Source organism: Mus caroli, unplaced genomic scaffold (genome assembly GCF_978045245.1).
Source record: "Mus caroli unplaced genomic scaffold, Mus_caroli_1 scaffold_6, whole genome shotgun sequence".
In the NCBI taxonomy this organism is placed as follows: Eukaryota; Metazoa; Chordata; class Mammalia; order Rodentia; family Muridae; genus Mus; species Mus caroli.
This window is the reverse complement of record NW_028227261.1, coordinates 134,365,245-134,382,419: the sequence shown is the minus strand read 5'-3', so window position 1 is coordinate 134,382,419 and position 17,175 is coordinate 134,365,245. Positions and strand designations below refer to the sequence as shown.

The 17,175-nt window shown below is 38.7% G+C and overlaps 1 protein-coding gene across 1 annotated transcript in view; it reads right to left on the bottom strand.

Moving 5' to 3' along the window:
* The window catches only part of Nkain3 (sodium/potassium transporting ATPase interacting 3), a 651,800-nt gene that overhangs the window by 19,270 nt on the left and 615,355 nt on the right, over positions 1 to 17,175 (bottom strand). Inside the window, exon 5 of the mRNA XM_021159668.2 lies at positions 14,277 to 14,337. Within this exon, the coding sequence (XP_021015327.1) occupies positions 14,277 to 14,337 (61 nt within the window). The remainder of the gene's footprint in view (positions 1 to 14,276; positions 14,338 to 17,175) is intronic.

Here is a 17,175-nt window from a genome sequence, read left to right as displayed (position 1 = left end):
CATCCCAAGGACACTTTAGGTCATGAATGAAGCTTTCGTTCATGTTACTGAGTCAGTCATCTTTGCTCAGCCATTGCAAATTTCTTTTACACGGGATTGAAGAATATAAGGCAGATGCTGGGCATTGCCCTTTGTGTGCAGCACAGAATATGTACAAAATACTTGGTAGTGAAAGCAATAGTTTCTTGGATACAATAATGCATTGTAAGCCATTTGAGAATGGAAAGCCCTTCCTTTAGGGTTGTAGGACAAGTTCCCTTCAGATGTGACAATTTCTTGATGCTTCTCAGAGGCCATACAGGCCGTGACCCCTCTCATTCCTCATGGGGAAACTTCTGCTGATGCTGATATATGCATCCTCCTCTGGGGGGGGGGTAGAGTTTTTCACTGTCTCTGAATCTCTTTGTATTTTCAAAATTCCTCTGAACCAAAAGCTTACAATATATGTAAATGCCATTGGGCAAATAGGAACAAGCTTTTCTTTTATTATCAAGACATCACATTAATCATGTGTCTTAGTTTATAAAATGTGGCCATTAGCATCTTAGTTCACTTTTCATGCCTGAGTTTCCTGCTCTCTCTTTTTGTAGGTCATAGAGAAGGAAGTCCTTTCCATCTGTGGGAGTATTCGGAGATTCTTTAGCCATTGGCTAAAACTTGGGCCTTAGGGTCCTTAGCCTGGGCACTTTGGGCATATTCTCACGGAGCAGGCACTGGGTAGCTGTATGATGTAGCCTGGTTAATCGTGGCAACACGGTTAGTGTAGGGGCTGAGTGAGGGCTTGATTGTAGTAAGAGTCTCAACTGTGACAGGTACAGTCAGCTCCACTTCCTTTGTTTGGGCATTCTTGAGGAAGCTGGAGAGCCTCCTAGCCATCCTGGTCTTTGCAGCAGTATCTCTGAATTTTAATAAAAGACCTACTTGGATTTAACTAGGCATATTTAAAAGTTGATAAGTTCTCTTTGCTATCTTTGAGGATATATTTATAAATTATAACATACTTATAGTGCCCAGAAAAAAATTTAATATAAAGGAACAGATTTTTATGTTTCTATTATTAGAGGCATTTTAGTGTATTTTATTCAAATTTCTTTTGATTTTAAGAAATACAAGTTACAAATACAGGGAAAACTCAGACATCTATCATGGTTTGGCTTTACATATCATGCAGGCCTTGTTTTACACCCCAACTTTGCAATTTTCTAGCTTTAGAACTATAGAATATCAGTAAATTTCTTAGTGCATTATGCGCTATGCAGCTGGCTTGTAGAGTTATCAGTTAACAAGTGATCGGTCGCCCTATAGGGTTTATGCTCATGATTGACAGTTGGAGCCCAGAATAGCAAGGAAGAATCATTTCTGCTTCACTCTGTCTTAGCCAGTGGCTCTTAGCAGGGAGAGAGAGGACCAACTTTTGAGGTAGTAGAAGACCAACTTTTGAGATGGCTTATTCACTTGGAATGAAAGGAATTTTATTAGGTTGGTGGATCTGGAGGCTTCTGTTAAGGGCTTTTGTATTGCTTCATAACTCCTGTGTAAGACGAGAGGCCATAAGAACATGTGCAAGAGAAGATGTTACAGGTGGCAGAAAGTCGAAGATGTGGTCTCTGTATCTAGCCATCTTCTGGACCAAGACATTTGCCCCTCCTTTTTTTCTTTAACAATGAAGGCTGTTTTATTGTAGATATGAACTGTAAAACACCAGGGTTCATATATTCACGATGTATTTTCATCACATTTACACCCCCATTACTCGAGTATCCTCCCCGCTCTCATCTTTTCCTAACACTCTCATCAGAGACAAGTATAGAGACACTTCACTTTGGAGAGACCTTTAAGGTCTAAATCATAATTAGGGTCATTCTTGATTCACTGATTAACTTCCTAGGAAGTTTATATACAACCAACAGGAAAAGTAAAAATGACAACAACAACTCTAAACCTTTAGATCACATGATGATATTTCAGGTACATGCCTTATGATCTCTCTCCCTCTCTCTTACTTTCTCTATCTGGTTAGATTCTAAAGCTACATTTTGATTTTTTTGTTTGTTTGTTTGTTTGTTTGTTTTTTTATTTTTTGAGACAGGGTTTCTCTGTGTAGCCCTGGTTGTCCTGGAACTCACTTTGTAGACCAGGCTGGCCTCGAACTCAGAAATCCGCCTGCCTCTGCCTCCCGAGTGCTGGGATTAAAGGCGTGTGCCACCACGCCCAGCTGATGTCTTAATTTTTAAAAATTCCATTTTTGAACGGAAGCAAACAGTTCTGAGGAATTTTTATACACTTCTCCATAAAATTAAGATGTTTACCCCTTTTGAGACACAGTCTCAAACCCCTGTCTCCCAATACGGCTACAGTGGCTATCAATGAACTTCTTTTGATAACACATTTTTCTCCTACTATTGAATTCGCATATTTCAGAAATCTTGTTTAGTTTAGAGTTATATGAGAATTTGTAAAAATTCCAACAATGCATTCTTGTTCCCATGGAGAGTGCTGCGACCTATAGAACCTGCATTGCACTTGAGATCTGTTTTCTCACAGTTGAAAAGGTTAGCTGATTTGTAGGGTAGAAAATTATCAGTCAGTCATAGTTTGATGCCTAGAGGGTCTATCTTCTATGAATGGCTTTATTTTAGAAAGGTACACTTCCCCTTGTAAACTCTGCTCATGAAAAAAAAATACCTCATTTGAAGAAGAATTTGTGGCCTCAAGTCACTTATGGTATCTATCTGTTTAGGCTCTCTGTATACTGCTGCTGGGGAGAGGGAGGGAGTGTAGAACCTGTCCGAATGCCCATGAGATGGTGTCATTCATCTTTCCTTTACGTTCTGATTGGCATTGACATTTGTCCCTGTTCTTTATTTTTTTTCCAGTAGCATGGACTTCGAGGGGGCAAGATTTCTCATTTCTTCATATTTTAAGTCACTCCATAGATGTTTTGCGGACGAATATGTCCTTTTTTGTGTGATAAACACACACAGCGATTTTTATTCTTAATATTTCCAGTGTTGTTCTTTTAGATGCTGGGGTATATATTATTGCGGAAGGCTCACCTAGACCATGAAGGATTAGCATGCTGTCTTTGATTCATACATCCAGAACGCTGCTCAGTCTCCTTCTAAGGTACTTTGATGATGGTATCTACTATTTTCTTCTTTTACACTTGGCTTTGTTTTGAAAGAGCTCTCTCATTCGTATGAGATGCTTAAGACACCTTTACATCAACCCACCATGTGCACTGTTTACTTCCTAGCATTTAGAAAAGACCAGCGATTCCCCTTTTCTTTTCTGTTTCTTTTAAATTTTCTCCCTGACAAAGCTTATGTACCCTAGGTTCAACTATGCAGATGAGGATGTCATTGTGGAGGTGACCTTCCTCTAGCTCCCAGCTGCTGGGACCACAAGCAAGCATCATTCCTTTTGTTTAGTTTTTTCCTTCTCTTCTGTGACTTTCATTTTAATAGCTACTCAATTCTTCCTGAACTCTCTCGGTTCTGAAAGCTACGTAGTTGCATTCGGTTTCACAATGGTAGAAATGCCCTTAGCCCACCGGATAGTTCCATCCCCTCTCTGCTCCCTGTGTTTTTGTGCTACCCTGAGTTTTTATTGGCTGTGCTTTTGGCTTTTGTTCCCTTTGTGATTTCAGATTCCTGGAGCAAAGTGTTTCTTGTAATCTTCGGTGACAGTTTCTTTCCACTTTAGAATTTCCTAAGAGTGTGTAATACTTAAATAACGAGATAATAAATTCTAGAAACTCTTTGAGGTCAATGAAGCAGAAGAGAATGGCTGGAAAAAAAAATGTTCCAAAAGGTATGAGGGCACAAACAGCCCCAGAATTTGTCTCAACAACTCTTAAGTGAATTCCTGACCCATGTAAGGTATTTTCTTACAGTTACTCAGTTTTACTCCATCCATTTTTTATCATTTTTGCTTATGACTAGCCGATGTTTTACTTTGCTCTATAAATCAAGTGACAAATACTTGTTAGATTTGAAGTCTCACTATAACTCCTTTTTACTGTCTGCTCCTGCAATTTTAGGCATTTCTCCTTGGAAACAATATTTTTTTCCTCCTCCCATCCTCCTTTCTTCTTCATCTCCTCCTCTTCCTCCTTTTTGTTTTATAACTGCATCATCAGTTTTTGTTCTCTGTTTCTGAGGACAATCTCCATCAAAAGTGTTATTTCTTTACTGAGATTTCTCTCATAAGTCCTTTTCTCTGTGAATTACTTTCCAAAGAAAATTGATCAGAACCTATCATTCCCAAGATTAAATCTATTCACCACTCCACACCATCCAGTAGAACACCCCAAATGGCATGGCCTGAGAGGATGCAGAACTGACAGAAGGTTGACGGCCTTACTCTCTGAAGTGTCTCTGTGAGTAGATACATGAGTATTGGTGTATATGTTACAAGTGTATATGTGTGCATAACTATGTGCATGAATATATGCATGTATATGTGTTTATATGCATACTCATGTGTATAGGTATGTATCTCTATATGTGTATAGACATGTTTGTGAATGCACTAGTGTGCATGTGTGATGATTTTGAGGGAAGTGATATTTGGAATAGATAGCAACCAGCCCTTTGGACACTTTTTTCTTACTAAGGGAAGGGTAGTTTATTTGCTATGTGCCTGTATATGTGTTGCCATTATGTCTCTGAGTGCCAAATATAAAACATTTTTGGCACTGCTGGTGCAAAAAAGACTTCAAGGTCATATGTGATTTCTTTCTTTTTGCCCAAAATTCCTTTGGAGAATTTTAGCTTAATAGATATTTTTTTCTATTATTTAAAAACGTATTTGTTTTGTTCTTTTCCTTACAATGTGATATTCCATACATATGGACAAGACACATGCTCTGAACATCTGGGCTTGATTCAGGTACACTACAGCCTCTGTTTTTTGGCCTACTTGATTCACTTGCCATAATATCATTCCTCTTCACAGTTCTGTATATGCATAAGCCTGGCTCATCTGTTAGAATCTAAGATCCCCTGGGACATGGCTACGTTCTTCAATTCATCTCTGTCTGGAGTGGCTTACCACACAGAAGCCCCTCAATGACTGCTTCTCAAATGAGTAGATCAATAGTAAATCCACAAGGGATTGCTATCTGAGCTAGTATAGGCATTGAAAACCAAAAACTATTTTGGGCCAGGACAGTAAGTACTTCCACACCTGGGTAGATGGATAAGCTCAGAACAAGAAAAAAGGATGACTGAAATTCAGCTTAACTAATCACTAAAATGTCTACAACAGTTGGCATCCTACCTGGGAAATGGAAGCAGTGTAGAGTGCCACCAGGTGGTATGGTTAATAGAAACAAACCGAATGCCAACCAAGTGCTGTCAAGCTAGGCCAGCAGATAGTGAAGTGTTTTAAACTGATGGCAAGCCTAAAATGCACCCCACAGAAATTGAATAGAGAAAACATGTTTGTCTACTCAAATTAACTGTTAATCATAGTTGTAGACTGTGGAATGAGAATCCCTCTTGTATGTACATATACGTAAACATATAGCTGCAATGCATACACAATACAGAATACATATCAATTATTTAAATCTATTCTTAGGAAGATATTAATTTGAAATTAATGCCCTGTTTCCACCAGAAAGATCCTGATCATGAAGAAATACCAGTTTACATTAGATAGAAATTGTGCATGTCTACTAAGGGAAAGGGAGAAAGTAAAGCTACTGTACTGTACAGTATTAATAACCTCCTATTGACTGTTACCTAGAATTTATACCAATTTGGTGTGTAAAATATTTGTGATTCTTAATATAATCTTATAGATTGTGGTAGAAAAGACAGACTCTCCTGTAAGGCCAATTCAAGTTTTAAATTGGTTTGTTTTTCAATTGCAATTTTAGGTTGAAAGACATTAAAATTTCATTAAATGCATGGGATATTTTTTAAAAACTTGAAATCTAATTTTTGTATAAGTTTACTTTATTAGATTTATCTGCTGGGGCAGCTTTAAAACAACAAACATGCAGTTTTATTAGAAGGATTCTGTGAAAAATTCCACAACAGCCATAACTCTAATGAATTCAGAACAGGCTAAAGGCTAGGAGATTTCTAAGTTGTAAATAAAACAGATTATGCAAATGAATCCAGACCCTGGATTTAAATAGATCAAACAGAATTGAAATCAAATGGGAGCTTTGATCATTTTTCCATCGTCCTCCTGCTCAGCACATGAGCAGGAGATACAATGAGGAGATAGTCTACCCTTTTGTGAGTCATCAGGACAGGAAAACCCAGGTCACCACCTTAGACCCGTTGTTGGAGGAGTTTGTGTAGCGCGTTCCTGGAGCCACACTTGGTTTGACTCAAGGAATTGTCCTTCAGGAAGTGATTTCTTGTGTGTTTCCTGTTTCTTCCTCTAGGGAAGTCTCTAGTCTGGCTTTGCCTGGTAGTTTTATTCCTGTCTTATGGATCTTAATTCAAAGCTCTCATCCCCAAACAGCTCTCTGAGTCATGAAGGAGAAGTGCAGGGTTTTAGCTCAGGGATCCCTCATTGCAGATATTCCTGGATGCTTTTTAGCACCTTGAGCCACAGAGGCATTTAATGTCCTAGTTTTAAATTCCATCATCAGCTTTCTTGTAAGACCCAGGGCACTTGGGCACTGTGTAGTATGTGCCACTGTGTATTATGTGGCACCTCCATTTTAGATATGCTTTCCAAAGCTTCCATGCCTGTTCATGTCCCACAGTTGGAGGAAGAGACCTTGTAAAGAAGCAGGTACAGGTTATTTAGGATCCAGGTTTGGAATCTATCTTGTAGAAGCCAATAACCCAACTCTATGGAGCGGCAGCATGCAATGTAACTGCACTGGAAAACAGATGGCTTTAGTGGCTAGCTAGGAAGCCTCTGCTACTGCTTGTACAGCCATTAAATATCTAACGATGGCATTTCATGAATCACTACAAGTTTGCTGCTGACTGAACTGTGGAAAGAAAGATGTCCTTGAGAAATGGTCATTAACTCTAATGGAGACTTTCTGTTCTTGTGACGAGCAAATGAACAAAGAAGATGAGAAGAGGGGAGGGAGAAAGGTGTGTGTGTGTGTGTGTTTCAAAGTGGGAAATTTGGACAAAACAGAAGCTAGTCAGTTGTGCTACATATTATAATTTACCCATTTTGTGCTATACACAGGCTTCTAAGTTGCTGTCTAAATCTTGTGATTACCTCATTTCAGTTCCAGGTTCAAAAATTGTTCCCAGAAATAACACTACATTATTATTGTTTGTGGTTTACTAAAAGGACATAAGTTTATACAACACTAATGTTACATATATGCCTTTACAGCTAGTTACTTACATGGCATTTCTTCAAAGGGATTATAAAATCAGATCTTTATAAAATCTTAAATAATTTAGCTTGAAACAATATAGTTTTAGAACTATGATGTGCCATTTAGTTATCTAAAAGACCCAAATATCTCCTTTACTACTTTGTATTTAAAATATTTTATTTTATTGCCCAATTTTTAACATACATGAGTACAGCATCATACAAGAGTATGAACCATCATGCTAAGTCTGAAGAGAGAAAAAGCTGGTATCATTATAAAGACAAAGATAAGTTATCATTTCAAATGTACCCAGAGCTAAGGTTTCAAGTTCTTTATGCAGCATTCCCATAATAATTTTTAAACGTTGGTATGGAGATTTAAAAAACAGTATTTAAATTGTGAAATATGCACTTTGGAAAAAGAAAGGATTTATTGTGCCAAAACTCAGGGAACAGGATTACCTAGAAATCCAGAAAGGCCAAACTTCCAGGAGCTAACAATGACCAACACCTGATGGCAATTGACTTGTCCTGAATGAGAAGTTGAAAACTGGGAGCTGCCAGTCTGTGAGACGCAATGAAGAGGCATGGAAGACAGGAAGCACATTCACTGCATGCCGGGTTGGGAGGCTGCAGGCATTCTTTTATTCATTTAAAAAAAATGTGTGTGCCTACTTAACTGATGAAGGAGAAGGGGAGGAAACAGTAGCTGAAGGAGGAGAGGACAAAATAGTTAAAGGAGCAACTAATCTTTATGTGTTGGAGACATCGAGATAAAGGCCACAAGACCCACAGTATGGAATCAATCTTCCTTTTCTATGTCAAGGAGGTTGTAGTTATAGGAAGACAGATGGTTCTGAGTGGAGATCAAGCGCAGGAGTTTGAGGGATGGGAGGACTGGCTTTAAAGTCCCATTGTGACAATATTTCAATGGTGGTCTTCGTGTAGGTATCATAGATGCACAGGTGTGTATGCAGGTGTGTATACCTGTGCACCCAGGTGTGGAGGCCAGAGGAAGATGTTGTGCGTCATGCTCTATTGCCTTCTAAATTATTCCCTTGAGAAAGGGGTTCTCATTGAATGTGAAACTAGACTGGAGCCAGCAAGTTCAATGATCCTACTGTCTAAATGCACCCTCCTACCCAGTATTGGAGCTATAGGTATACATGTAACCTTTCTCAGTTTTACCTGGCATTTTACATGGGTGGTGCGATCTGAACTGAGACCTTTATTCTTGCCAGGCAAGCATTTTAACTCAGGGAGCCATCTCTCCAGCCCTCTGTGAAATTCCTGATAAAGGCACTGGAAAGAAGAGAAGGAACTGTGACTCACACTATCGCTTTGAGATTCAGTCAGTCGTCCTTAAGCAGGGGTTGGGAATGCCAATATCTCTGAAATGTAGGGTTCTCTAAAATACAGATAACTCAGAAGTTTATATGAGATGTGGAGAAGATTCTGACTAAAAGTTGGTGAAAGGTTGGTGTGGCAGGTGGCTGTCTCTCAAGGAACACTGTGAAACTTCATTATGGTACTACTGTCAGCAACGCTACCGAGCTAAAGGCCAAAACAGAGAAAGGAAGACACAGTATACTATTGCTGGGGGGCACAGAGGTCCTTGAACTCACAGAGAAGCACTAAGGGAATCAGGAATGTTAATCACTTAGGGATGTCCTCTCAGAGGAGGAGATAAAAATCAAATACCTGTATTCCATCCAGAAAACTGAGAGTGGATTTTGTTGACAACCAGGTGAACTTTTTGCTATCTGTGGAGGTAGATGCCACATACCTTATCGAAGCATATCTCAACCAGATTCCTAGAATAAATATCCCAGACTCTTCCCTCCCTAGGCCATTACCCATCCTTAGGGGAGATGTCATATGTACTTTGTGGCCTGCTGACCTCTACGCTCTCAGTCAGAGACCACATTAGATTGTAGGCCTTTTAGCTACAGAACTCATCCTCATGCTCACTTGGACTTTGTTTTTATTTTATTTTTTTGTTTTGTTTTCTTTAGTTTTGTTTTTTAAAGATTTATTTATTTTACTTTTATGAGTACACTGTAGCTGTCTACAAACACACCAGAAGAGGGCACTGGGTCTCATTACAGATGGCTGTGAGTCACCATGTGGTTTCTGGGAATTTGGAACAGCAGTCATTGCTCTTAACTGCTGAGCCGTCTCTCCAGCTCCCACTTGTACACTGTAAAGGAGTTCCTATGTAGTCATGCCTTAAGCTTTATTGTGTATCTGGAACTGGACTGATTGCACTGACTGTTGCCTGGAAACCTTTCCCAAATTGTAACGTGTGTTAAATATGATGAACTGCCTGGCATTAGCCTCCCAGAAAACTGACCCAGGTTGACAATGCCACTCTGTACTGGATTTTCATTTGTATCTCATCAAGGCTCACTTCCCTGCCCTGACAACTGCAGGACCCTCCTCATACCATTAGTGAGGCTGCTAAAGCTGGATTAGTGGGTTACTCATCAAGGGTGAGATGGGGGTTGGGATTAAGGTTACTGAATTAAAATACAAAATAAAAATACAGGAAAAGGGCAGAATGCTGTCCTTGCTCTTATTAAAATTTACCACGAATAACCTTACACTGAATTTCTTCGTGTCATGAATTCCAGGTGCCACATCATGTGGAAAGTTTGTCATGTGTGGTCCTTCTCTTTCATGATCACATCTGAGCTGCAAGTTCCCCGACTTCCATTTTATGCCATTTGGACAGCAGATTCTTTTTCTTGCACCATCAACTTAATAATGTCTTATGTATCTCAGCACTGCTGCCAAGTGTAAGCTCTAGGGAAGGGACGCAACTTTCACCTATGCTGTGGTGGGCTTGTCAGCTATACAGCTCTCTTTGAGTCACCATGATCCTGTAAGTAACTCCTCACCTGTACACCTCAAAGAAGTCCAGTACACTCACTGTTTCATTACACCAGATGTGAGTAGAGTCACTTCCTTATTCTGCCTTCGATACTGCATCTGGAGCTAATGCACATTTTCCCAGAAAAAGTCACAAAATTGTATATTGTATAGAATGCCAACTGTGTTAGGAAATGAGGTTTCCATGGTAAGTACCATGACCTTAGAAAATTACAGTTGTGTTAATTGTCTCCAAAGGAAACACATAATGTGCCAGGAAAGCATTGGACAATATATCACAGGGCCATTAAGATAGCCTGGAAGAGGGAGAAGTTGGCCAAATTGGGGAAGAGGCAATTAAACTCCTATGGAAAGAAACCTGCTAGTAGACAGGGAAGAAGCCTTCTTCAAGGTGTGAACAGGCAAAAGAATAGTGATTTTAGGCTGGAAATGCATGAAGGAAGCAGAGTACAAACAAGACAGTCCCTGCTCAGAAGAGCTACAGAAGTCTGACTGCTTTGGAGAGCAGCTGAGGCCCCGTTTCATAGTAATTTTAGCCTTTACTTTGGAAATGGATTCAATGAAATGTTCCTCTTTCCCCTTTGGTGAGTCTGGTTTAGTCTGTTTGGATGCCTATGATAGTAATTATCTATCAATCAATCAATCAATCAATCAATCAACCTATCCCCCCTCCCATCTAATGTGTGTGTGTGTGTGATGACATATCCAGGAACTAGTTTCCTCTCTCTCTGTCTTTGTACTGAAAATCAGGCCCTTAAGCTGCCCGACCTTCCCTTAGTTGGGATGATTGAAGTTGCTATCCACAGGTCCCTGATATGGCAGTTGCCCAAATCAATATGCCAGTACAATTTGGAAGCCAAGATGAGAAGCAAGACTAGAATAGATGCCCCAGAAATTCCTGGCAATTCTTTTCTACACTAATGACTACTTTTCAAGATAGTTTGCCTTACCTCTACATGTTTGTTATGTCTGATAAGAAAGTAACAAATTGGCAGTTCACTTTGGCGGAGAACTCACCAAGGAGATTGCAGCTGGGTTTTATGATGGCAGGTCTCACACAGATCCCACCTATTGCTCTGCCAGCTTTTATCTCTTTGTCTTTGACCTATGCTTACAATCTTTATGTGAAACAATGAGTAAAGAGGCAGAGAGGTAACTTGGAAGGTGAGTAGTTGGAAATGAATGTTTCCCTAAACATTTGTTACCCTTTTGTAATGTCTACCTGAAATATCAGCTTCACAGACTATATGAACAGTGCAGAGGAGTGAATGTGGAGCTGCTACTAATTCTTCTTCTTGGCATCTTTCAGTCCAAGAACAGGCTTTATTCTATTTTGAATAATGTGGAGATTTTCTTAGTTCAAATAGGAATCAAGATAAATGACAGAATATTGACTAATAGGCGGTGGCATTAGGTTAGTTTTGAAGTTACCTTTCAGAATGAGCGTTCTAGATGAATATATACTTAAATACATTGTAAAATTAGCAGTTTTTTCATTTATTTAGTCTTTACATTTTGAAAAACAACTCAAAGAAAGTGTGGTTCCCTTTGGCTGTGGGCTGGAAAAGCCATGTCCAAAGAACATTGCACACTGTGCCTAGAATTCTACAAAGTGTTGGCAGTGGTTATGATAGTCTATGAGATCATAAAAATTGGCCGTAGACATTGCTTTTTACTCCCATCTGCTGCTGAAAACTCTGGTACAATTTAATTTCACCTATTCTTTTGACTTTTTTTTTTTTTTTTTTGTAGTAAAAACAGAAAAGCTGTCGTGAGGACTTCCAGTCTCTAAGGCTTGCAATTTCTTTTTCAGTGTCATCCTTCTTCCGGCAGATGATCATGTTATGTTGGGAATAAAGGCTTTGTTTTGCGTATCCTTGGCTCTTTTTGACTCTTGGTATTATTAGAATTTAGAGCAACACAACGACATCCAGATGTTGCTGAGTAACTTTATGTATAACCCTAATAAAAAACACTAGTATTAAACCATTAATAGACTAGGCTGTGAACAGCTGTTTCAGTCTGAGTTTGATGGCATCATGGTAGCTGATTCAGAGATTTCTATAGAGAATATTCACTTGATTACTAATATCAAAGTCAATAGAACTACAGTATCTGACAGTAGCAATACAGTTCCTCTCGGACATTATTACTCTAAAGTAGTAGTTCTCAACCTTCCTAATGCTGTGAGTCTTTACTACGGTTCCTCATGTTGTGGTGACTCTCAAACATAAAATGATTTCATGGCTACTTCATAACTACTTTGCTACTGTTATACATCTTTAAAAATATTGGATTTGCAACACCTGTGAAAGAGTTGTTCACTTCCAAAGTGGTTGCAACTGACAGGTTAAGAACTACTGCTCTCAAGGGAGTTTGATAGAGTTTGAAAAAACAATCTCTATCCAGTGTAGGTGAGACTTTTATTTTGCATGCCATTGAGTATTTCCAATTTCACTCAAAAATCATAAGCCTTGAGGAAATGATTTTCTATATTTATTGTGTTAGACAAAAGATTAATGATTAGAATGCCTTTTCTCCTCAGCGAGGCAGGGCAGACTACTGGCATCTTCTGAGAGCCTCTGAACAGTTCAGTGAGGAGAAAGAAAAAAGCCCCTTTTTGTGGGTAATGTGAGAGCAAGTAATCAAAATCCAGGACAGCATTTGAAGTAGTTATTTAGTCTAAATCTCAGCTTCTTTACAATCTCAGTTCAGTTGATAGTCATATTCAATCAATCGTTCCTGGCCATGTGGATTGTGAATTCTCTTCTCTTCTCTTCTCTTCTCTTCTCTTCTCTTCTCTTCTCTTCTCTTCTCTTCTCTTCTCTTCTCTTCTCTTCTCTTCTCTTCTCTTCTCTTCTCTTCTCTTCTCTTCTCTTCTCTTCCTCTCTCGCTCGCTCTCTCTCTCTCTCTCTCTCTCTCTCTCTCTCTCTCTCTCTTTTGTGGCATGGGCTTGAATCACAATGTTGATCTGTGTTTAGATTTGTCAGTTTTCACAACCAATGAGCTTTTGAAGCTATCATACTGGAAGCTCCTCTCCAAGTAAGACAGGTTGTTACATTAACTGCACTTTAAAAATTGCCAGGAATTCTTTCCCATTTAACACTAAAAGCAAAATATCCCAAGTAGACAACTAAACATGCTGCCAGCGTTTACCTATTTTACCAACTGACACTATTAGTCTCAAGGTCTAGAACTGTCTATCATTTGTTGTGCTAACTGAGAAGAGACCACATTGCCATGGATTTTGGTTTAGGCACCACTTCTGCATGTGTTTGGTGGGCACCACTGCCCTGGGAACTGTATTCTAGAAAGGCTATTGAAAAGGTTAGCTATACCACCCCATTTTCTTAAAAGCTCAATTTTAAGCAGTATGAACAACAGTGGAAATTGGGTAGATGTGATTTTCTAAAGTAATTCAACTGTAAAAACTGGTCAATGTCTGACATGATCACACCAGAGAATTGTGTAAAAAGTGCCTTATAAACTTTCAGGTGCTCAATAAGTGGCATTTGTTGACCTGTGCAGATATGCCTCTAAAACAGAACCTCAAGGCATGATATGCCTTTTATTTGATGCTAAATCATTACTTAGTTTGTGAACATCCCACAAGTCATTTTTATTCTCTTCAATTTTTTTTCAAAAGAGTTTCACATGAAAAACTCTAATTTTGTGGTATCATTCATGTAATTTTGTTGTTTAGTTCTACACATATGGATGTCTCACATATATCACATTGTATTACTATTATTGCTGTTAGTTAAATTTCAAAGTTTTACCACCAGCATGCTCTCAACTGGTGATGAATAGAATAACCACTAACTATCTGCTGAGCATGTTGCTTACACCCATGCTGGAACCTCTGACATGCTCTGACAGCAGTCTCCAGCCTTCTGAGTCTCTCTCCCACTAGCTTATGTGAGGTTGACTTTGGTTCCTCTATTATAACTTCACTCTGTTGAGTTCAGTCATTTCTGACTGAAATATGAAAGATTTCCTAGCCTTGTAATCGCTTTTAGGGGTCAGTGTCTTACCCAGAGGGGACCCCAGGGAATGATTATGGTACTTACAGGTGTCTTCTTCTTCCATGGAAATGCTGATCACATAACAGGCATACACAAAACCAACCAGCTGGAAAAAAGCAGATGTTTTTAAGAGTTTGTATCAACATATCAATAACTTCTATGAATGTGTAGTAGAATAAACTTTTAAAACCAAACAATAGCTGTAATTTAAAACATTCATTTTTCAGTAAGCTAAATAGCTTTCTAAAAATTATAGATAAATAAGAAGAAACAGTTTTTGGATCCCTCACTTAGATTTAAAATATACAAACCATTACAAATTATTCATAGAATATATTTTAGTTTTTTTCCTATTTATAGAGCGATTTGTACTATATTCATTATTCTTATAACCATTTTAATGTTTAACATGAAGAAAAGAAACCAAAATATGTTGCACATAAATTAAGCAGCAATCATTTACTTAATAATTTACAATACTGTGACAGTGTAAATCCTATCGGCTGCTGAACTGTTTTGTTAATTACATCATAAGAGACTACATTAACTCGCTGGTGGTTAGTTATTAACTAACTAACATTAACTCGCTGGTGGTTAGTTATTAGTGGTGAAATGCAGTGGGAGAGGACAAACATATCACAGAGCAGCCTTTGGCGCTCCTTGTATTTTTTTTTTTTCTTGCACTTCCCTGAAAGATAATTTCAGCCAGGGGACACAACAGTTCTTGGAGGTTAATATTGTTACTTAATTTCAGCTAATCTAAAATTACTAGACTTCTTCAATAGAGATAAAAACTGCTGCCTCTCTAGCTGGTACAGTCAGCCACGTTGCCTTTTTCTGTGTGGTCAAAGCTTGTTCCCGTCTCCTATCCTCATTGTAAGATAACACTGAAAAGGAACTATTCCTCTTTAGTTTAGTTTTATAATGAAGATAGTCCCAGGGTCAAAGGCTAGTCTTCCTATTGTGGGGAATACCTGTTGGATATCCAACCACCCATAGTGATTCCTAACTCAGGCTTATATTCCTACCCCAGATGATGGAGCTAAGGCCAAGAAGTCTAAGATGTTGAGTGAGTTGTTAGGGAGGAGGCCTCTATATGTTTACAGAGGGGCTTCCTACTGAGGTGGTCAGGAGGAGAAGGCTGGGACTCTGGGTCCAAAGAGTAAAGTATGGGTGTTAAGTGGTCAGCCAGAAAGTGGTAATGCTGAGAGACACATAGACAGTGCAGAGAAATCATGAAGGAGGTGTTGAGGGTGATTCTGAGACACCCACAGAATTACTCTCTAGATGAAACACTAGTCAGTGCAGAAATCACCAGTTGTCAGATTCAGCCAGTGTTCTCTGCCAGCTTACACATGAGCCAGTGGTGTTACATCCTTACTCCCTCTATCTTCCATCACAACTCCTTCATCTCCTGGATGACCAAAGAGGGAGGAGAGGAGAGGAAAGCAGCTAGTTGTATGGTCCCTTCTTAATGAAGACCTGGATAGTAAGATGTGGCTCAGACGGAGGAGCTGAGGGTTCACATGAACGTGGCTGAGATAATTTAATATCTACAAGGGAACCCCCAAAGCTGTAAACTCAGGTTGAACTATGATCCAGACTAAGATAGGATCCTTGAATGTGCTGCAGTCTCAGTGGAAGCATGACTTGTTTTCCAATCGGCTTCTACGGGATCCAGCTTGTGCAGGAAGTCAGCTTCATGCAGAGAAAGATATGACCTGGGACCTCCGCACACACTATGATGTCCTGCTGGAGGTTCCTCTAAGGTGCTTTCACACAGTCTCTAAGCCATAGGGACACTGCCATGACACAGGTCAATACTAAACTACTCATGTCTGCATAAATATGTACCATTTGAATGTACTGTAATATATACTATCCTATTATTAAGTCACTTTTATTATAAATACTATGATAATATTGATTTTTTCCATGCATTTGTCTCTATTTCTGTATTTTATTTTCTAAGGTAGAATTACTACTATAGGAAAACAGGACTGGACACTTCCTTTTGTTATTTTTATAACTATTGACTTGATATTTAGAAAGTTTATTCCATTTCCCTGTAGTTAGACCATTCAAAATCTGGCCATTTGGTTATTTTTTAATATTTGATGCTGGAAGAATATATAATTATTATGATTCAAATAAAACAATGAAAAATAAGCTGAAGTATCACTTATTCAACCACAGTAGTAACTAAATACTCACCTTACCAGTCATTGACGGTAGAGAATATTGTTCCTAGAAAGCATTCATTTATAAAATAAAACACCTCTTTACCTTGTAACACTTTTACTTCATCGGATATATTTTTATTCTTTATTAGTTATGTGAATTATATGAAAAGTTTCTTTGTTCATTTAAGAATTTGACATTCTCAATAATTTGTTGTTTTTTGAGGTTTATTTATTTATTTATTTATTTGTGTGTGTGTGTTTGCATTAGTGTATGTGTACCATACATGTTCAGGTGCTTGTATGAGTCAGAATAGGGTACTGAATTCCAGAAGAGGGAACTGGAGGTATAGATGGCTATGAGTCACCATGTGGATACTGAGAACAGAATCTGGGTCCTCTGCAAGAATAGTAATGCTCTTAACCATCAATCTAGACTCTAGTCTTGTGTGTGTGTGTGTGTGTGTGTGTGTGTGTGTCTGTGTGTGTGTGTGTAAGTTTTTTATGGTCTAAAATGTTTGCTAAATAGATTGGATTTATTTTTTTTTTACTTCACAAAGTAATTATGCCTTCACAGCCATGGAATAGTTTTCTTGCTAAATCATATACCGGAAGGCATCTGCCTATGGACAGGTACCTAGTTCTTGTTGGTGTCTCTGTTTTGGAGTACACATTGTGCACTCAACACAACCGCTAGAGCGGCAACTGTTCTCAACTCTCTCTCTATAAGTCTATAACATATATACTTATGCTTAAACTGGGAA